Raw genomic sequence first — 23,447 nt, 5'->3', positions numbered from 1 at the left:
GCCCTGAAGAGTCAGTTCAGTTCAGGTCTGTCTGATAATTTAAAGGATCTTCTGGTCAGTTGTCAACTTCCAGAGACCTTAGAGGAGATGATGGCCCTTGTTGTTCGACTTGACCGACGGGTTAAAGAGAGACAATAATGTGGAAAAACCAACCTCGCCACTGGGTTTTGGAGGGGCCTGGCTACCAGCCTCTTGCCCCAGGATTATGGCCCATACTAACTTTGAAGGAGAAGACAGACCGGCCGCACAGCTTAAATCTGTGGAACTGTTTTGGGCAGGAAAGCCATGCTTGCGGCCGGCCAAATGTGACTTCCATGGAATTCAGGAACCCCTGCCCGTATCTGGGTGATTTTTGGATATGTTGTTCACCCAGATCAGAGCTATCCATGGATGTATACATTATGGGGATGTGTGGGGTATTGAGGTGTTTTCTGTGTGTTGGGAAAAATGTGTGGTTTCTGTCTGTGAGTGATTAAGTTAGCCCATTACGTTTGGTAATTGTATTTTGTTGATTGCATCTCAGACAATGCCAGTGTGATAGTTAATTGTGTCTCTGACAATGCTCATTGTATTTTGTTGATTGCATCTCAGACAATGCCAGTGTGATAGTTAATTGTGTCTCTGACAATGCTCATTGTATTTTGTTGATTGCGTTACAGACAGAGGGAAGGGGTTTTTGTGTAGAATTGCTGGGAAGGTGCAAATACTGTAAACTATTTCATAAACAAAAGTCCCTTTTAGAGACCCTCGGGATATTTATATATATATGGCAATGGTCTAATGAGACCTTGAATCCCTGTAGGGGTCCCTAACTGATATTAAAACTTATATCTTTAATGGTTATTAATTAAAAATTTGAAACGAAAAAGAAAAAACACGCTCAGAAGAACAGTTATTTAAAATTATCAGTGTCTGATATTGGCTAGGGTTAATTCGGAGTGGTGTGGTCGCGTTCCCTTTAAATCAACGGGATGTTTTGATGGATGTGAATACGTCCCACCTAGTGTTGTGGGATAATATTGGAACCAGCAATTGGATTGAGGGTGATTTGCTTTATTCAGAGTGATTCTTAGTCACATTACATGTGCTGGCTGAAATGTCACTCCTACTATAGGTTCACTGTGACCTTTAGTAACACTCTGCTAACAATGTTGCCGTTTCCACTCCTGCAGATGTAGGATTCAAGGTCTCATTAGACCATTGCCATATAAATACTGTAAACTGTCACAGTCTTCTACAAGGGCCCCAGGGGGAGTGTCCCTTGCTAGGAGACCTGCATAAAAGGCTGAAAAATAACCCATTAAAGTGTTGCTGTTTTACATTCAACATAGAGCCTCGTCTCATGTGTATGGGGATTGCTATACGTGTATACTCCCCTGGCTATTACTTCTAGCTCTTGTAAAAGCTGTTCCTGTTCCTGGCTCCTGTGGTGGTATTGGTGTAGAGCGGGCAAAATAAACAGTGAGGTCAATGCAAACTTACTGCTGACACCCTCTCCACTCTGTGAGGGGGGCTCTACTTGTCTCAGTGTGTAACAGAACAGGTTCTATAGAAAGCTATGTGGATTCAGCTGATGACGGTGAAAAAGAAGTGCGCTCTTTCACTCTATAATAGAATCTTGGGCCACTGCACAGTTGTTTATTCCTGGCGCTAACATTGACCTATAAGGCTGAGTTCACACTTGAGTTAATTGGTCAGTTTTGGCCCCTTAAATGACCAAATAAGTGAAGTGTGCAGTGATTCTAAGAGCGACGCCTGTCATCTGCGTGTTATACTGACTCACAGTATTATTTCACTACCACAGTGGACTCCCCATGCATGTTTCTGCAATGCACAGTGTTCTACACCAGTATACAGGGTCTCAACAGCCAGGAAATAGCAGTTTTTAACGCGATTTGTTGTGAAAAATTTGGAACAAATCTTTTTGGGAAATTCAGCAAACCGTTCAAATCAAATTTTTGAGAAATTCGCTCATCTCTAGTCAAAACTATAACATCAGAGGCAAAGTCATCAAACATAGGTGAGGTCACAAATATGCAGCAGGTGAATGATCCAGGACCCTGAGCGCCTACAAACACAACTTGTGAGGCAGGAAGACCAAACACAGGCAACCGTGGTCAGCTGTTGCCTGTTTAAAAACCATATAGACAGGAAACACAGGAAGATGTTACTGAGTCTAATTGGCCGGTAGTCCCTGCTCCAGGATAGGCCGATCATCCCCACTGTCTGTTGGACTGGTTAACAAGGTAATGAAGTTATGACGGCAGGGCCACATTATGGAGGCTGGACTCACTGCAGGATTGTGGATGACAGTAAAAAAAAACAAAAAAACAGTAATGGTTTGCTACACGCAGACAGCACATAAAAATCACATATATCTCAAATCAACAAACTTTCTTCCAATTTCTAACCAAACATATTATTCATTGTTTAGTTTTATACTGTCTTATTTTCAGTTATAAGAAGCCTCTCCCAGTGAGCCACTTAACTATCAGTTAATCTAAATGACTGGTCCCATCTGTCTACCTCAGTCACTTGAGTGTGATTATCGTGCCCGGATCCTGTGGGAATCTCTGTTTATATGACAATATAAAATCCATCAGCATGAAAGGATTTTTTTCATTGCCATCAAAAGACCCCACAAGGCTTATACAGTATATCACAGTTATAAATACCCCAGACCCCTTCTCAGCCTCCTCTGAGGGGGATCATTAGTAAGTAGAATATAGTACCTAATATTATTTTTAGGACTATACAATTCAGGTCTTCTCAGATATGTAACGGCTTACATTTTCTCAATTTATAGGAGAAAATATGTGTGAGGAGAATCAGACACAAATCACTCAGATACGTCTTCTTGGATTCCGAGGTCTACACAAGTACAAGACTCTTCTATTCATTGGTCTTTTCCTGACTTATGCATTTATCATTGTTGGAAACCTTCTAATCATCCTTTTAGTGACCACTTTTGACCACCTCAAAACCCCAATGTTCATCTTTCTGAAACACTTATCCATAGCTGATGTTTTAGTAACCACCAGCATTGTGCCCATGATGCTGGGCATAATATTTGACGAGGAGGGAATTTTGCCCTTTTGGGCCTGTCTCATGCAGTTGTATTCCTTTGGTATATGTGGATTTATTCAATGTTTCCTCATTGCTCTCATGTCGTATGATCGATACTTGGCCATTTGCCATCCATTACGTTATTCTTCACTGATGAGTCCAGATCTTTGTCTCCAGCTCATTATTGGGTCATGGTTTTTAGTCACTGTGTTGATATCAAGTGAGTTCTTTATTTTAATACAGTTTAAGTTCTGTGGTTTGAATTACATTGACCATTTTTTCTGTGACATTGGTCCCTTGGTGGAATTGACCACTTCAGACATTTCAATTTTCATTTTACAAGACTTTGTTTTCTGTATCTTTGGGAAACTTTTCCCATTTACGTTTATCATTATGACCTACATTTTTATTTTTTTCACCATCCTTAAAATTTCTTCAGCTTATGGTAGAAGAAAAACCTTCTCCACTTGTAGCTCTCACCTGACCACAGTATGTGTATATTATGGAACCCTAATCACAGTTTACATGGCTCCATCTGAAGAAACCACATCCAATACCAATAAATACAGATCTCTCTTGTACATAGTAGTGACACCAGTGATGAACCCCATCATCTACAGCCTGAGTAACAGTGAGATCAAGAAAGCTATCCAGAAGATGATGAATTACATCTTTCAGAATGGATGGAAAAGATGAAACATTTGCTTCAAATGTGCAGTGCTACATGATGACCCTATTTAATATTGGTTTATAGAAGCACCAGCATTGTCTTGACCTGCAACATGCGCTATGGCCTAGACATAGAACACCTACATTTTTTTCATGGCTGCTTATGTATTTTGTATTACAGTGGCTGCTTTACACAAATTTCACATGACTGTTCATTGTGACGGACAAATATTTGTGGTCACTGGTAAATATATGCCTTAGAAAAATAATTTAGGCATATGCAATTTCCAACTTTTGGCAGTAGGTGATAAAAGCTGGTTTCTGTTCCAGCATGACTGTGCTCCTTTGCACAACTTGAGCTTTATAAAAGGTATGGTTTATATGTCTCATGGCCTAGCCAGTTTACATTGTTTTCATTCTCATTTTTCCTTCCCTTTTTTCCAAGAGTCATAACTTTTAACTTTTTGAATTCTGCAGGACGAGTTCTACTTTTTAATAGTACCATTTAATTTACAATAAAAATAAATAAATCTTTGTGTGACACAGTGAAAGGTTTGGTGTGGAGAGGAAGGTATGTGCTGCTGGACTGATGGACACCCAAGTGAGTTCAAGCACTGGACCGGATCTCATATGCCGGTCCAGGCTTTGCTGACAGCTGACTGTCTTAAAAGGCCAGCGGGATGGCAGTAGGTGGTATGTGAGGCCTGTGGCTGGGTGTTGGCTTGCGGCCTGACGGGGAGGACAGGTCAGCAAACACCTGGACTTGTTCGTCTTCCATGGTACCAGCAGCACAGTGTGAATTAATCACCAGGACTGGACCTTCTTAAGCGGTACCTGCGGCTGTATTGAGCAACATGACTTAAAACCTAAGGTGACTTTTGTTTTTGTTAACCTGCTTCTGTGAATAAACCCTGAACTTTAAGAACTGTTTTGTGCCTCTGTACTGCGTTCATTTACCCTGCCTACCAGATCAAATCCCCACAATTGGTGGTGATGATGTGTGCATACGCAGCGAGGCTGACGTAAAACTGGAATAATTAGTTTTTTTCATTTTTTTCCGGGCACGGTTTTATGTCCTGGATTAAGCCCTTTAAATTGCAACCAGTGTCAGTGGACAAGATGGAGGGTGTAATCAAGGCCCTCTTGGAGGCTAACCAGTGACAGCAAGAAACGAACCAGCTTCTGCTGCAACACGTGATGGCCTTACAGACGGCAGGAGCATCACAGGGGGTCCACAATGCCCGGATAGCCGTCCGCAGGGTGATCCCCAAAATGGCTCTAATGGATGACGTCAAGACCTACCTGGTGGTGTTCAAGAAGGTTGCCGTGAGGGAGAGTCTACCCCGAGACCAGTGGGCTGAGGACATCACTCCGTTCCTGGCATCAGGACCCCAACAGGTTTACTTTGATTTACCAGACGAGCAAGAGCTGGACTACAATAAAGTCAAGGGTGAGATCCAGGCACGACTGGGGGTGAATGTGTTGGTCCAGGCCCAGCGCGTGCATCAGTGGGCGTTTAATCCTGCCGAGCCAGCGAGACCACAATATTATGATTTGCTGCACCTGTTGCAAAAACGGCTTCAGCCCAAGCTTCTAAATCCTACTGCTATGCTAGACCCTATTGTGACTGACAAGTTCTGGGGGGCTTTGCCACACCCTCTTCAGCACTGGTTTGGCCAGGTGTCTCCTGCTAGTGCCCTTGAGATGTTGGACCTGGTAGAGCGGTATGAGGCTACCAAGAACCTACAGGGGGGCTCTCTGTGGAGAAGGTCAATAAAATCCAGAAAATCTCCGCCCCAGACCCGGCAGCCAGAGCCGAGAAAGACCGCTCAGGATGTACCCACTAGGGATCCGGCCCCGATAATCTGTTGGCGGTGTCATGATCCTGTCCATGTAAGGGCTGACTGTCCACACCTTGCTGAGCCCATGCACACAAACTTTGGATACTGACAGTCGCTGTATGCTAGAAAGGTCAGTGTGTCAGGCACCCCAGAGACTCTTGATAACAAACATTTGCGTAGAAGTAGGAGTCACTCCTGCAGTGGCTGTGCTGGACTAGGGGAGTCTGGTGCGACCCACTGAGTTTACTGGCCAGAAAGTCGGCGTGTTATATATACATGGAGACTTAAAAGACTACCCCACCACTCTGGTGTCTCTAAACACAGTTGCCGCCAGGAGTATCTATGAGATGGCAGTGGCCACGAACCTGCACTTTGAGTTATTACTAGGAAGAGACTTCCCATTGTTCCCAGCCCTGTGGCCAGCAGTAATACCTCCCTATCCCCAAGAGTCAGGGACAGCCCCAGTGGATTGGCCTTGCTCAGACAGGGTGCCAGAACCCTGGGAACCTTAAGCAGAAGGGCCAGTGGTAGGGGTGACCGCCACTCTGTGGATGAGGAGGAGACCACCCTGCAAAATGTGATGGTTGGGGAGGTGGAGAACTAGCCCACCAACATGTTCTCAATGGACACCTGGGGCTACAGAAAACCCAGAACTATATACTGCAGCGGTTTTACTGGCCCAGTGTGTTCAGAGAGGTGGAAGAATTTTGTATGTCTTGCCCGACCTGCCAGATAACTAGCCCCAAGCTATACCTCCGTAGTCCCCTAGTACCTCTTCCGATTATCGAGGTACCCTTCGAGAGAATTGCCATGGACCTCAATAGGACCAGTACCTAAGTCCACTGCACATAAAATAGTTCCGGACGTCTGTTTACCATCCGCAAACGGATGGTCTAATGGAGAGATTTACCTAAATGTTAAAAAATATGCTAAAAAGATTGGTATCCAAAGATGGGAGGGACTGGGACCTCTTTCTGTCCTATCTAATGTTTGCAGTGCGAAAAGTGCCCCAGGCCTCTACCGAGTTCTCGCCCTTCGAACTGCTATATGGCAGACACCCCCGAAGGGTGCTGGATGTAGCCAAGGAGGCATGGGAACAACAGCCCACTCCAACCACTCCATTGAATATATCAGCAAAATGCAAGAATGGATAGAGACAGTGTTGCCACTGGTTAGGAAGCATATGGAGGCAGCTCAGCGAGCCCAGAGTTGGGTCTATAATCGAGTGGCTTGGGTCTACAACTTTCTCCCTGGAAATTGGGTCTTGATTCTTGTACTGACCATAGGCATTAAGTTCCTCACTAAGTGACAGGAGCCCTACGAGATACTATAGAAAGTAGGCAACGTAAACTAAGGTACGCCAGCCAGGTCGGCGGAAGCTGGAGCAGGTCTTCCATGTCAATTTACTGAAACCTTGGAAGGATAGGGAGACCTGTACTGAGAACAACCTGCGGCCTGTTTGTCTTGCGGAAGAGGTTCCAGTACCTCTTTCTTTTGCAGTTGAAGCAGCTGCCACATACATATTGCTGACAGCCTTTCCTCTAAGCGGGCTCAGGAGGCCAGGTTGTTTTTTTTGTCAGAACACGGATGTGCTCTCTGACCTCCCTGGACGTACTTCCGTAATCCACTATTATATTGTCATGAAGCCCCAGGCAAAAGTCTGAGTAAAGCTGTGTCGGGTGCCCGAGGCTCGGCGACAAGCCATCTCGAAGGGCAGAAAAAAGGGCAATGCACCAGCACTCTGCAAACCAAATAAAGTACAATAATGCCATAGTCACAAAAAATATTCAAGTGCTAATGCTACGCTTATTTTATAAATTGAGATGCTGGGCAAATGCATTTTGTACAAAACCATTTGGGCCCGTCTGCCATACGTCAAGGCAATCTCTGTAAGACGGGAACCTAACACTAAATACTACCTGTTATGCACAATAATGGCTGCCATAAAGTTCAGGAAGTGTTAGTTCCACATGCATGCTGGGTCCACTCTGCCTTTTATCATTTTTGGTGCCATAATGGCCTCCATTACTTCCAGGGGATGCAGGTACCAACATGCATGCCGAGCCCACTCCATACCTCTCCTGGTGCCAGACGGCTTCTTTTGAATGCAGTGAGAGCAGGCCACAGCTTTATACTGAAACTAATTAAAATCAGCCTATGGGGCAGACAGGCTAGTCTGGAGTGCTCGACTCGCTGGAGTGTCACATCTCCAGTGCTGTAAATCTGCAAAAAAAAAGGGGCCTTGACGTTTGACCGATGAGCCCAAATGGTTTTGTACAAAATGCATTTGCCAAGCATCTCACTTTATAAAATAAGCGTAGCATTAGCACTTGAATATTTTTTGTGACTATGGCATTATTGTACTTTATTTTGTTTGCAGAGTGTTGCTGCATTGCCTTTTTTCTCTGTTTCTAGCCATGGCAGCGTGCACCTGCACATTGGGATGTGCTGACTAACTCCCTTTTTTTGCAGATTCAGACCTGAACCGGTCCTTAAAAATTGGGTTTTGGAAAGTTTCTGAAAAATTTCAAGATTTGCTTCTAAACTTCTATGCCTTATAGCATCCCAAAAAAAGAAAATGTAACTACAAAATGATCCAAACATGAAGTAGACATATGGGAAATGTAAAGTAATAACAATTTTATGAGGTATCACTATCTGTTTTAAAAGCAGAGAAATTGAAATTTTGAAATTGCTAATTCTTCCAAATTGTTGGTAAATTTGGTATTTAAAAAAAAATAAAGAAATATTTTGACTCAAATTTACCACTATCATGTAGTACAATATGTTATGAGAAAACATTCTCAGAATGTCTTGGATAAGTAAAAGTGTTTTAAAGTTATCACCACATAAAGTGACACATAAGATTTGCAAAAAATGGCCTGGTCCTTAAGGTGAAAAATGGCAGGGTCCTGAAGGGGTTACATGTTCAGTGCATGCGCTGTACGTCCCTGCCTCCTGGCCTGCCAGATGACGTCATTACGCCAATGCCACAATGGAGCATACGCAAAGAGAGTAGATGAGGACAGAAAGGGGGGTGTTTGTGGAGAACGATAAAAAGAGTCTCTACCATAGCAACCTAAAAGCGTCATCATGTCAGGTACAGGGGAAGGAGCCTAGCCACAGTGTGTGACACAACATAGAGCTTGCTATATAGTCACAACCTATATCCCCTATAGTTCAACTCATCATGATATCAAGGTATATATAACAAAAGCTGTAACTGTCTATTTTCATACACATACGCTGGGCATATAATAGACATTTCTGGCTGAAAATAAATAAAAAGAGGTACTGAACACAACCAAGGGATAATAAATTACAGAAAGCAACCAAAATGAAATTGTTCATTCAGGCCATGGGGACTTAGTGTGTTTAATAAAAAAAAAACACCATATTTCTCTCTGCAAAATACGCTTCTCCCAGTCACTCCCTCTGGGCGGCCTAAACACGCGTTAAATTCCTTTGTAACTGATGGCAGTTGTCTTTCTGCAACATTCCCCGCGACCTAGGGCTCTGTAATATGCTTGATGTTGGTGGTACCCAGGTGTAGGAATGGCCGAGTGGTATAGGGTGGCCTACAATGTCCCTTGAAGTGTATTTGTGTCATGGTGCTCCTACCTGGATACGCTGGGCTCCAGGCCTCAGCTCTGAAGCAGACAAATAGGGGGTAGTAATTGAGGGATGAAAAAATAACTTGAGTGCAAACCTTGCGGTGAAGTTGAATAGCGGCTTAACTATACATAAACGTTTACAGACTTTATCTTGGCTCCAGCAGGCTTTGGCATTAAAACTCTGCCATGCAAACTAGTCCCTGCTACATCTGTTGCTCTCTGGCTCTGCTGTACTGACAGGCTGACTGGATAACTGAGCTTTTCTCTGTATGCTGCAACTTCTTCTCTGTAGTCTGTTTCTTAAGGTAGGCCAAGGAATTTTTCCTCCTGGCTCCTGAGGCTGTAAGCTTTGGCCTTGATATCCAGCAGAGCTGAAGGTGCTCTAGCTGGCTTGGCTTAGGCATAGGGACATCTAACAGCGACGTGCCCAGCACTTGCTTCCTTCCCCTAGCAGGGGGTAAGCTAGACTGCTCCTAACTAAGACCCACCCTTCCTGTAGGAAGTGGCACTCGCCCACTCCTCCACAGAGGGGGTATAGAATGGAATGGAAGGCTCCATCCTAGATAACTGTAGCTCTGCTGTGTTTGCTGGTGAACCAGGCACATTACATTTAAACGTAACAGTTGCAAAATAGGAAATGCAAAGTGTTTGGACCTGACCAAATACAATACACAATGACATGAGGTTAACCAATAAAGACAGTAGCAAGGCGCAAAGGTGGTATTGCCACTTTGGGGCGTTACACTTCCATCATGCGCCTCCTTCATGTGTATTGCATCATTAAGGTGCTCGCCCATGTGGCGGCGGAGTTCCCTGCGTGTCTTACCTACATATTGTAGCCCACACTCACAGGTGATCTACTTGTATCAGCGTATAACAGGTTCTGTCAAAATGTGTGAAATCGTCTAATGGCGATGTAAAAGGAGTGCGCTCTTTCACGCTACAGTAGGATCTTGGGCCTCTGCATGGTTCTTTATACAGTACCTGGCGCTGACATTGACCTGTAAGGCTGAGTTCACATTTGAGTTATTTGGTCAGTTTGGGCCCGTAACTGCCAAAATAAGTGAAGTGTGCAGTGATTCTAAGAGCGACGCCTGTCATCTGCATGTCATACTGACTCACAGTACTGACCCCAATACAAGAAAGGGCTCCCTAGAAAATGATATAACGCGGTGCTACACAAGTATCAAAATATCTATCATCTTTATTAATTTAAATAAATATTAAACAGTAGATGGCGGTGGCGGACACACACAGATACAAAAAACACACAATCGGCAAATAACTATACGTTATCCGCTGGATCGGTCTTAGAGGTAACTAGACGCTGCATCTAATATGCGTTACCGACCAATGATCAATTACCTCGACGTTTGTTTCCCATCTCGCTTCTTGAGGGGATCCCCTGAAGAAGCGAGATGCGAAACGCGCGTAGAGGAAATTTATCATTGGTCGGTATTCATTCTCATTACTTATTGCTGGTGTTTAGGTCAATGTGTTAACTGTATTACCTTCTTTCTGTGATCCTGTGTCGCCTTGGGGTTAGTAGATCTGGCGCTATGCACTTTACTATTACGTATATTAGATGCAGGGTCTAGTTACCTCTAAAACCAATCCAGTGGATTACGTATAATTATTTGCTGGCTGTGTGTTTTTTGTATCTGTGTGTGTTCGCCAACCGCCATCTACTGTTTTAATATTTATGTAAATGATTAAAGATGATATATATTTTGATACTTGTGTAGCACTGCGTTATATAATTTTATAATATAGGAGTTGTAAGTGACTCACAGTACTGTTTCACTACTGCAGCCGACTTCCTATGCGTGTTTCTGCAAGACACAGTACCCTATACAGGTGTACAGATTGAATCGAATCTTTTTGAAAAATTTGTCGAACTGACCAAATAGAAATTTTTGTGCTGCCGTGAACTGTACCAGACACATGACAGGCTCAACGATTGACCCACCTTCTACTGTACGAATGTATGCAGAGCTGGTACAGCTGTTTTAAAAATGTAGTGACGACATGGGACCCTCCACCTTGACCTGACACAAGTCATAAGTTCTCAGAAATGTGCAGAATCAACCAAATAGAAAGGGAGGGACTGTAGTACCAGCAACTTGGCCAGGATCACATTCATCTTCTGCGCTGTTGGATGAATGCACGCATATTGTTGTCTTTTTTCAATCACCTCAGTGATCGACTGCTGGCAAAAAGCGTGATGAGGAGTAGGAGGAGGAGAAGCATCAGGACCAGTAGATGATGGGAAGAAAACACATCTCCCCTCTGCTGAGGTAGTGGAGCCCTGACTGCTTGGGAAGAATTTGTGGCGGTTGGGAGATACATCAGGCTGTACCACTACATTAGCTTTCCCAGGCCACTTTATGGTGACGCTCCATGTGTTGATGCAGACCAGTGGTACCAACATTGGCACCCTAACCCTGCTTCACCTTCTGCCCACAGATGCTACATATGGCCATGCTGACATACTCTGGCGACTTGATGAAGATTTCTCACACCAGCGAAAATGGCATTTTACCCTCACCACTGCATGATAAATGCCTGCTGGTGCCTCTGTGAAGCTGTGCCCCGCTAGTTGTTTCCAGACAGGTAGGCTCTTGAGTAGCAGATGGTATACCCCAAGCATGTTTGGCTCCAGATTTTAGATTGCTGTCTCTTTGCTGGGTCATGGCCACAATTGCACCCTTCTGGCTCATCAAAACGCTGCAAAGTTGTCGCGGACTCACGGGCAAGATTCCACGCTCACCCCCTCATGATGATGATGAAGCCCCCTCTTCACCTGGTTCCAACATGTGATCGGCTACATCATCATCCACTACTGTCTGCTCATCACTTATGTCACCCTCACCAGTCTCATGGCTGTGTCCCTGACCATTCGCAACACCAGCTCCCACACGACTCTCGTCATCGCTAAGTACATGCCTACAGGAAGAAGAAGCAGACCTCTCCACCATATGTAGGCTGGGCAGCAGCGGCTGACTGTCCTCAGTAATATCTTCCTCGCTGAAATGCGGAGCAGAGCCGATGGCATACATCACTTTCCTGGCAGAAGGAGCAGAAAAGGAAAGAGGCAGGTTCAGGACAGATGAGGGCACAGAGCTTGTTCCTGGGCCATGCTAACAAAGTGTGGTGTCACAGGAACCCACAGACTTCTGGCTGTGGGTGTCTGATGTCAGAGATGATGTTGAAGACCAAGTCAACCATTCCAGGACAGTGGGATTGATCGTCAAAACACAACTGCTGGATGACACTGGCAGCTCTGGCCTGTTGCTGTGTCTGCTGCTACCACCACCCCTTCATCTGCTGCTATTTCTGCCAGCTCCAGCAACATTTTTGCCACTGCCCATCCTTTTGGTGGGCCCTGGCACCTCTTTGTTGGACATACTGTAACTATGTATGTAACATATGTCATTTAATGTCAATATGGACACCCTAATAACAGTTATATTACACTGTTTATTCCTCCCAATATGAGAATCAAGGCCTAATTGTTATGAGCAGCGGGTGAGAACCTACATGACAAACTCCCTCTGAGGGCGATGTCTAAGCACACCCCTTGTCCTTCACACAATACCTCTGATAGTGAGGAGAGACTTTCCCGAGAGGTGTACCAGGTGCTACCTCAGAGGGGAATTAGAACACGAGGGAATCGGGACCAGAGTGGGAACCCACTGGACTAACCTCCAGATGACACAATACACACAGTGGATGATGGGAGTCCAGAGGCTGATCAGACGGAAGCATAGTCAGGGTACAAAGGCAGAAGGACATGCGGCAAACAGGCAAAGTCCGTAATATTTAATTCAAAATTTGTTACACAGAATGACAAAAACCAACAGAACACCTTCGCTCAAACAAGAAACTAGACAAGCTAGGAACCTAAAAGTTTCTTAGGCGCCTTCCTGGTGCAAGAAGTGCATTTAAATACTTCCTGCAATCCAACCATAGGTTGAGGAGATAGAGGGCTTGTACATGCTGCCTCACAGGAGATGACACACCCATGCAAGCCCTAACAACCAGTACAGAACTAAATCAGGAAGTAAGCTCTGGCATGGAGCACAGATACAACTGTTAAGCGACCTGCTGCCCACAGTTGTCAGTACGGCACATGACAGCAGGAGGGAAAAAGAGAGACTGGTGCCTGTGCCCGCAGGAGGACCAACACGGACCACTGGGCTAACAGTAATGGAATTGCTTATTTACGAAATAAGGTCGACAACCCAATAACACTTATTATTCACCCCAATTTCCGAATAAAGGCGTAATAGAATTGCTTATCTATTAAACAAGATGGACACCCCAATAACAGTTATATTAGCTTAATCACCCCAATTTGAAAATCAAGGCTGAATGGCATTGCTTATCTGTTTAACAAAGTAGGCACCCCAGTAACAGTTATATTACCAGGTTATTCACCCCATTTTGAGAATCAAGACATAGTCACTTTTTTTAATTTTTTTATTTATTTTTTGGGTCCCATAAAGCAGTGTCTCTTGATTTACTCTTGCTGTCATTGTGTTTGAGAGCTTGGAGGGGGGGGGGGGTTCGATCATAAAAAATGGACAAAAAGATATACTCCTAGGAGAATAGAGATTGTTATATACCAATTTTCAGTTTGGAGTCACTTTGGTTCAACCTGAATTGATTTATGCCTGATCAAAAATGTGGCTAACACGAACCCAACTGAATCACTAGTGGTTCGCGAATCTCTAGTCTGGAGTTCAAGTATCACGAAAACCTGTAAAATATTCTTTATAGTAAAAATTATGGCAGAAAAATTGAATGTTTGCTTTGCTAGCCATTTTGGTAAAAGTTACAATTTTCTTCAAAGTTATTGTTACTAAGAAAATAAAGCAAAAACTATTAAAGTTTGTTTAGTTTAATAAAGTTAAAAACTGTACAATATAGTGAATATATTATTTATGGTGATTGGTAAATGGCCCAATTTTCCCACTCATTTCAGTAATATTCTATTTGTTTGGCATTACACCTTTGAAATAAATTGCTTTTGTAGCACAAAAAATCCAGCCCTTCCAACAGAGCAGCATAGTAGTGTAATGGTAATACTTCTGCCTGATATACAGAAGGTATGGCGTTCAAATCCTGATGAAGACCTGTTAAATAATTACTTTAATAAACATATTTTTGCTGGAAGGGGACCCATTCCCTAAACCCTTATCCAACAAAACTTCCTTATCATTCACTGTATTAGGGCTCATGCAAACAATGTTTTTGTGGACCTGTTCACTTCAATGGGAACGCAAAAGATGTGGACAGGAGACCGGAATGCCTGTTCCCCGACTCCGCAAAAAAATGTCCTATTCGTGTCCGTTTTAAAGACAAGGATAGGACAGTTCTTTAGAGGGTAGGATGCTCCTTTCCGCAAAATGCACATCACACACATGGCCAGTGACCATGTCTTGTGGGTCCAGACCACAAAAACGGCAATGAGACTGCTTACTTGGTTTGTATCTATGATGTTCGAGCTGGAAGGGGAACTGGCAGAGACCTGATAATACAGACACTCCTCATTAGTCTTTCACTGGAATGCAAACACAGGGTGCAGGTCAAAAATTGCAATAATGCTGGGGGAGTCAAAATGCACTTGGAACTTGATCATCCTCCTTATATAATGCAGTAATGTTGAAAGTTTTAGTTTTTTTAATGTAACTGGAAAATTCATTTAATAAATATGTCTAAATAACAGGTTCCACATTTTTGTACATATTATTGTTTATCTTTCCTAAATATCCTCTCCATGATCACTCTCATCTCTTGATTCCTCAAGCAATATATAATCGGATTGAACAGGGGAGTCACTACAATGTACAAAAATGAAATTAATTTGTTTATAGGCAAGGTGTATCCATTAGCTGGAACTGTGTAGATAGTCATTAGGGTTCCATAGTACATGGTGACCACAGAAAGATGGGAACTACAGGTGGAGAAGGTTTTCTTCCTCCCTTTTGCAGAGGAGATGCCACAAATTGTTAAACAGACACAGGTGTAGCTGATAATAACTAAAATAAAAGGTATGACAATGATAGGAACAGAGATGATCATGATCTCCAACTTTAAGGCAAACTTGTATGAGCAGGAAAGGTCAACAAAAGGAATAGGATCACAGAAAAAATGGTCAATTACATGGGGGCCGCAGAAATCAAGCTGACAAAGAAAATTAAGAGTGATCTGGGTAAGGAGGAAGCCGGAAACCCAACAATAGAGAACCAAATGATGTTGAAGTCTTAAATCCATGATGATGTTGTAACGAAGAGGGTTACAAATGGCCAAGTACCGGTCATAAGCCATGACAGTGAGGAGGTGACATTCTGTGCACCCTATGGCACAATACACATAGGTTTGGGTTATGCATCCAATAATGGAGATGGTAGCTCCTTCAAACCATACGACATGAAGCATTTTAGGGACAATTACAGTCAGGAACATGGATTCAACAAATGATAACTGCTGAAGGAAAAAGTACATGGGAGAATGGAGCTGAGGCTTGATGGACACCAACACAATGACCATAATATTTGTCATGAGTGTGAGGATATAAACAATCAGGATTATGATAAAGAAAGCAATGGCCTTGCAGCCAGTAGCATTCGGGAACCCAAGTAGCAAGAGCTCGGTGACTGATGACCCGTTCCCTTTATCCATAGCCAGGTTTTTGTAATTCTCCAAAAATATAAGATTATAAACTGTTATAGGTTTTGTCTCTGATGATGGATCTATGTACTCCTGTTAAGTCTTTTCTGTTCTAACAGATTCAGAATATCATTGATATATTGTAATGCTGATATCATTTTATAGAATTATAAAAAGTATTCATACATCTCAACATTTTACACATGTTTTATACTTAAATAGCATAGACCATAACCTATTCATAACTGAGGTCAGGCAGAAGATATCATAGCTTGACAACAAAAACAGAGAAGTTTCTAAAGAGTTTCTTTCCGCAGGTGTTAAGAATGCTTAATGATGCATTACTTAACAATCCTCTGTAAAGTAAATTGAGGTCCAAATAGTAACATGGCTTAGACTCCTTTTATCCAGAGCCGATAGAATATCCTTAGTTAAGATGGTGATTTTACCCCAACTCCTCTATATTCTTAGGAATTCCCCAATATGGATTCAGGATACATTTTTTAAACTAATGGTGAGAATTATTAATGACCTTCTCTGTGGTGTGCAGGAAGCGTGTAAGGCTAGGTCTACACGACGACATTTTGTTGCACCAATGTCGCGCGACAATTTTTATAATGGCAGTCTATGGTGTCGCACTGCAACATGCGACATGCTGCGACTGCGACGCGACAGTCGCAGAAAATCCATTCAAGATGGATTTTTCTGCGACTGTCGCATCGCAGTCGCAACATGTCGCATGTTGCAGTGCGACACCATAGACTGCCATTATAAAAATTGTCGCGCGACATTTGTGCAACAAAATGTCGCGCGACAACTGTTGCGCCCTATCTGTCGCGCGACTTTTTGTAGCGCGACAAATGTCGTCGTGTAGACCTAGCCTAAGTCTCAATGTGCAACATCTCTTTAAGCCGATAGGGCAGGGAGGGCTAAATCCTCCATATTTTAAGGGCCATTTTATATCTGCACAGTTATGGCTCTACTGCGAATGGAAGAAAAGGCCACTATGTAGTACCTTGGTTAGTAGATCTCCATATGACAGCATGTTTACCTTATTAGAATCTGGGCAATTATCTAATATAAAACAGAATTATAGAGAGGCTGTGAAATTGTTTACTAAGTCCCGGTGTACTATTAGAGGATGGTTGGGAATAAGGGGATCTTTATTTTGTACCCCTCTTTGGCATAATTATTATTTTCAAGTGTTAGATGAACTGGTTGGGGATCAGTATTGGCAAAAAAAGAATATTGTATATGTTGCACAGGTGGTGAGGAATGGAGATGTACTTTTGTTTTTGAAGTTAGCACAGAGAGAGAATATAACTAATCTATCTTGGTTTAGATATCTTCAGGTGCGGTCGGCACTTTCTAGTGTTAAAGAAAAAGATCTACTAGAGGTAGACACTTCTGCACCTTTAAATGAATTAATGGGGAATTTAGGTCACAAATTTAAGATTGCTCAACTTTATACATTTTTTATTATTCCCCAATATACGCTCCCCTGGACAAAGAGCTTGGGGAGCTGATTGTCCAATGATACAAGTAGATGACTGGGAAAGTATATTGTCTAATTTAAGTTTAGTCTCTCACAATTTTAATCACATTTTGGTTCAATTTAAAATTCTACATAGAGTTTATGTCACTCCAGTATGGCTCAATAAATGTGGGTTAAGAAATACTTCTAATTGTCCACAGTGTGCCTCACCTAGGGCTGATTATTTGCATATGGTATGTTCTGGTTCTGTACAGAACTACAAGAATACTGGGGTGCAGTTGATAACTTTATTACCCAAAAACTGAAAGTAGTGATTCCTTTTAGGGTGGAATATTGGATTTTGGGTCACCTCTCCAAGATAAATTGCCATAAATATAAAAAGATTCTTTTGATAAAATAATGTTTTTGGCAAGACTCTTGGTTACACAGGTGTGGTTTTCACGAAATATTCCAAATCTGGTTATATGGTTAAACTTGATCAATAAGACTAAAAGATATGAGAAGGTACTATACAAACAAAGAAATATAGAGGAAAAATGGACTAGAATATAAGGTGTGTGGAAATTCTAATATTCCTGGCCTTAACTCCTCCTCTTTAGGGAGACTCATCGCAAAAGGAGGGAGGGTTGGGAGGGTACTACGGGGTTGGGTTTAAAAGCAAGAAAAATAATAATGATTTTGATATGGATTTGTATGGAAAATAATTGTTTGATTCTCATAAAAAAAAAGAAAAAAAAAAGAATGCTTAATGATGTATAATTAGCTGGTGGGAGAACACTAGAAATTAAGAGGCTGGTACCCCCATCATATTGATATGTATGTTGTATGATCTATATCTGCTTAATATTTCTGCTGATAGTTTGCTACTTGGCCTCCTATAATATTTTATGAAATCATTTATAAGCAATGATCCTACAGTACTTGAAGTGTATGGATTGGTTTGCCTGGACCCATGAGCTTGCAGATAACATGGACACAATGTTTGGTGGACAGAGGTCTATAAAATGTACAATACTTGCAATAGAACGGGTGGCCCTCAAAAGCTGTTATACAAACAATCAGTCATCAGACCATGATCTGTAACATGATGCCTAAACAATGTCCAGTAGGTAAATAACCTCAATATCTCATAAGTCTGTGGCCTGCATGCATGTGACGAGTACCACCAGCTGTTAGGAACACCGAGCCAAACAAACAGAGACTTGTCAGATTGCAACCAGTTTCAGATTATTGAGGTCTTCAAGACAATGCTGAATTTCTGCTGATATGAGGGCAGAAAAAGGACAAGGAGACATCATAGGACAGGATAGTTTCAGTCATGTTACAGTCCAACAATGCCAACCCAACCTTACTAAAAACAGCTTACATGGGAGAGGACAGAATGGCTACCTTCATAAGTATCTTACTGTTGCCTGATCGACTCCAGAAGGAACTGCTGACAATGATCTAACCTTTGTGTTTAGCTAAACTTACATTATCCCTACATTTGTGATGCTGCTAGTGAGAACCATGACACATTTATTTATTCTGGGGTCTCTGCCAATGCACCTATACGTCTATGCGTCTTTCATTCCATACATAAAGATCAATATCTAGTAGATAGTTTCAAACCAAATGTGGCTAATACAATCAAATAGATCTCCTTACCATAAGAATAATAGATCACACCTTAAAGGTTGAGTTCTTTTGACCTCCAGTTTTGGCACTGAAAGCTCTTTGACTGCAGGATCTTTCATCCCGATGGGTCTATTCAGTTATAGTGGTATCTGCTTGGGAAGCATAACAGGATATGAATGGACAACATGAGACCTCTGAGCTTTTTATGTGTTGCAAGTGGTTATCTGGGGACACTTACAATTTCAAATAATTTCTGTGTATGCTAAACATAGAACAGCAAATGACCTCTTGAGAATTGTAATTGTATCTTAATATTTTGTATAATTATTATTTCAGTAAGATAAAAAAACACATAAAAAGTGGGTTTGCTTTTTTAGATGCTTAAAAGATAGAAATAGGGAAAAAGAGTATATTAAAACAAAGTTTGATGATAATCAGTTTTTATAAGGGTTCACACAAGGCTGAAATGTGCGCATAGAGCCTAAATAACTGCTCCAGTAAAAAGTTGTATGGACCTCCAGGCCCTGCCATGACATCTAGTGGAGAACACCACACAAAGATTCAGATGCAACAAGTCAAAACTTGAGTTAAATGTATGTGAAATTGGAAAGAAAATACCTAAGAAAGGGATGAAATGGATGCAACAGAGATGCTTGGACATGAATGGGTTTGAAGGTGTGTGGGCTAGTGGCATGAGGAAAGCTGTTTGGCTGGTCATAGAAAGGCATAGGGGTTGGGGACATCTGGGTCTTACTTCAGTCCTGGAGGGAAGCTGTTGAGGTGCATAGTATGGCCTGGCTGTATGAACTGCTTCATCTCCCACTGGTCCTTTTCACTCACCTGCTTGGTGTGGCAGACCTTTGGAGCAGCTTAACTCAAAATCTGCTAATTGGGTCCTCAGTGGTTGCTTGGAGTCATAACATGCACAAAACCTTAGCCGGTATTCACATGTTGTTGTTTTTTTGTCATTTTATCATAGTTTTTTTTCTCTGAAAATGTATGAAAATAGTGAAAGAATCAATGAATAAAATGCAAAGTGACATATGTAAACTTGGCAGGAACAAACGGCAAGACCCAGTGTCTGATCAGACCACACCTGTAATCATTTACCCATCTGCTATTCAATCATTTACAGAATTGCATAACGAGTTTTGCAGAAAAAATAGTCCTGTTGACAGGACTTTTTGTTCTGTCATGTATAACGGAAACAAACAGAACCATTATTTGGCCCGATAGATATGTATTAGAATGGAGCAAAATGGAATGCCTCTTAAAGTCTTCTGTTTTGCTTGCCGTCCTTATATTGAAACGTCCAGGTTCGGGTTTGGCAGATTCGGCCAAACTTCAGGTCAAAGTTCGGGTTTGGGACCCGATTTTGACCCGAACACTGAACCCAAACCCCATTAAAGTAAATAGGGAACCGAACTTCTCTTTATTATTTTCCGTTATAACGTGGTGACATCATCGCAGGTCCTTTTGCAGGTCCTGAAGAAAAAAGAGGAAACCGGCTGCGCGATCAAGTGGATGACGTGAGTTTTTTTAAAATTGAACATTCTGTCTTAAGAATGCTTTTATTTTCTGTTATAACGATGTTATAATGGAAAATAATAAAATCACCCGAACACCGAACCCAAACTTCAGTGTAAAAGTCCAGGTACCCAAACTTTGCAGTTAGAGTACGCTCAGCGCTAATTATAATTGTTATAACGGAACCTGTAACAGAATTCCGTAACACCAATGCAAACCTGCCCTTAGAAATATAGTTGGGAATAATTGCGGGTAAAACCTGCTTTTACTTTTACCTCATCCCGATTTCTAACAGTGATATCTTCACGTGTAGTGAAGATAATGCTGTCATTCTGGAATTGTTTTAAAGCTTGGAGTGTCATATCTCTAGCTGCTACCAAACCAGAGATATGAGCAGTTAAAGCAGCCACCCACCCTCCCTCCCTGTCAGTCTGGAGCAGTTGCAGAGCTGACAGCCTTCAGAAAGAAAGCAAAAATAGTAAAAAATATATAGAAATGTGGCATTATCATCACTGTACTGACATAACTAAGTCATGCTATTTTTATCACTAAGTGAATGCCGTAATTAAATTCCACAAAATAATGTTAAAATTGCAGTTTTTTTAATCTTTATTTCTAAAAATAAAAGTTATTTAGTACACTATATATACTCCAGAATGGTTCCTAAAAACCTACAACTAATCCTGCAAAATAAAAAAAAATAGAAGAAAAATAAAAAAGTTGTGACTGCTAGAACACGGGAGAAATATTATTGGTTCTTAAGGCTAAAATGAATTATCTAAGTAAGGGGTTAAAAATGCAATTGTGTCCCCTGAGTCGTGGGCCAACAAGATTTACTACAGACAAATATTAAAAATCAGCAATAAAAAAGTGGGAAGGTTTTTCCAATTCTAATGTGACTGTTAGGAAGTTAACCACTTCTCGAGCGCCCTTTGGCTATAAACGTCCTGGACGGTTGGGTTTATCTCTGATCGGACGTTTTAGAATGTCCTTTCATAAATGGCAGCTGCATGCTAATCGTGCAGCTGCCAAGCGGGGACCCCACTGTCAGTGACAGCAGGGCACCCCATAGAGAAGGCATAGATCGTTCCTGGGTGTTCTTGCCTTCCAGATTGCTGTATACACAGCGCTCAAGGAGCACTATGGTTACAGGTGAGGAAGCAATGTGCTACTTCCTGTCCTGGCTCGGTGGTCATGTGACCATCAGGGCCTTGGGCGTGCAGGAGCTGCCAGGTCTTCCACAGACCTTGATCAGCCCTGCACTGAGTCTGTACAGCGCTGTGTTATGCCGTACAGCCTCTCTGGGGGGTATATTTCCCCAGTAACTGGGGCTATTATGTCAGCCCCAGTTACAGGAGAAATCAATAGTGAAAAAAAAGTGAAGTTAAATGTCCCCAAAGTGTCAAATAATAAAATAATAATAATAAAGTGTTTAAAAAAAAAAAAAAGTTTCACATGTAAAAAAAACTAAAAAAAAAGTTAAAGTAATTAAAACATTTTTAAAAATAGATGAAATGTATAAAATAGACATATTTGGTGTTAATCCATCAAAAAGTCGATCAAAAAATAAGCCCCCACACAAGACCATTTAAAAAAAAATAATATGGTTCTAAGAACACAAAAACAAGATTTTTTTTTCTCTAAAAATGTTCTTAAATATATATAGACAAATTTGGTATTGCTGCATCCGTAACAACTGCCTCTACAAAAATATCACATGATCTACCCCATCAAGTGAAAGACGCAAAAAAAAAAAAAAGGATTATGCCAAAACAGCATTTTTTTAAGTCATCTCACCTCTTAAAAAACATTATTTCAATTAAACAAAAAGTCTTATGTAAAATGCCTAAAATGGTAGCAATAAAAACGTCACCATATCCCACAAAAAAACAAGCCCTCACAAAAGACCATGGCCAGAAAAAAATAATAATATGGCTCTATGAAAATGGCAACACAAAAACATGATTTTGTTTCTAAAAATGTTCTAATTGTGTAAAACGTTGCATCCATAACAACGGGATCTATAAAACTATCACATGATCTACCCCATCAAGTGAACTATGTAAAAAAAAAAATAGAAAAATGACAGCAAACTGCTTTTTTGTGTGACTTCACATCCCAAAAAATGAGATAAAAAGTGACCAGAAAGCCAAATGTACCTCAAAATGGTGCCAATAAAAACGACAGCTTGTTCCGCACAAAATATGCCCTCATGCAACTCAGTCAACAAAAAAATTAACAAGTAAGCGCTCTTAAAAACCATGACAGAAAATTCCATGTTAGAAAAACCTTGGGTGGTGAACTTTACTGAATGTGGTCACTTTTTGGGGGTTTTCACTGTGGGGATACCTCAAAGTCTCTTCAAATGCAACATAGCACCCTAAGACCATTCCAGCAAAATCTGTCCACCAAAAACCATATGGCGCTTCTTGCCTTCTGTGCTCTGCAGTGTGCCCATACAGCGGTATATGACCACATAAGGGGTGTTTCTGTAAACTTCAGAATCAGGGTAATAAATATTGAGGGTTTTTTTGTTTGACAAAAATGGAAAATCTGCAAAAAAAGTTACATTTTTAAATTTTGCATAAATTTTGCTATAATTCCTGTGGAATACTTAATACATTTTTGCAACCAGTTTTGAATAGCTTGAGGGGTGTAGTTTCTGAAATTGGGTCATTTATGGGTGGTTTCTTATATGTGAGCTCCTCAAAGTGACTTCAGAACTGAAATGGTCCTTAAAAAAGTTGATTAAAAAAGTAACATTACCAAAATGATGCCAAATTAAAGTAGACATATGAGGAATGTTGAATGAGTATTTTATGAGATATCACTATCTGTCTTAAAAGCAGAGAGATTCAAATTTAGAAAACAGTGATTTGTTTTTCAAATTTTTATTAACGTTTGGATTTTTTTATAAATAAAGGTGAAATATATTGACTCAAA

General features: G+C 41.4%; 2 protein-coding genes across 2 annotated transcripts; one reads left to right on the top strand and one right to left on the bottom strand.

The window, feature by feature from the left end:
* The first annotated feature begins 2,814 nt into the window (after positions 1–2,814).
* On the top strand, positions 2,815–3,762 carry LOC122925434 (olfactory receptor 11L1-like). Its single transcript, XM_044276794.1, has one exon. The coding sequence runs from the start codon at positions 2,815–2,817 to the stop codon at positions 3,760–3,762; it is 948 nt and encodes a 315-aa protein (XP_044132729.1).
* Positions 3,763–14,941: 11,179 nt separating this feature from the next.
* On the bottom strand, positions 14,942–15,877 carry LOC122925433 (olfactory receptor 6P1-like). Its single transcript, XM_044276793.1, has one exon. It carries the CDS (start codon positions 15,875–15,877, stop codon positions 14,942–14,944), a length of 936 nt encoding a protein of 311 aa, XP_044132728.1.
* Between the last annotated feature and the right edge of the window lie 7,570 nt (positions 15,878–23,447).

Source organism: Bufo gargarizans, chromosome 2, assembly GCF_014858855.1.
Source record: "Bufo gargarizans isolate SCDJY-AF-19 chromosome 2, ASM1485885v1, whole genome shotgun sequence".
Classification (NCBI taxonomy): Eukaryota; Metazoa; Chordata; class Amphibia; order Anura; family Bufonidae; genus Bufo; species Bufo gargarizans.
Note: the sequence above shows the minus strand (reverse complement) of the source record. Positions and strands in the feature narration are given on the sequence as shown.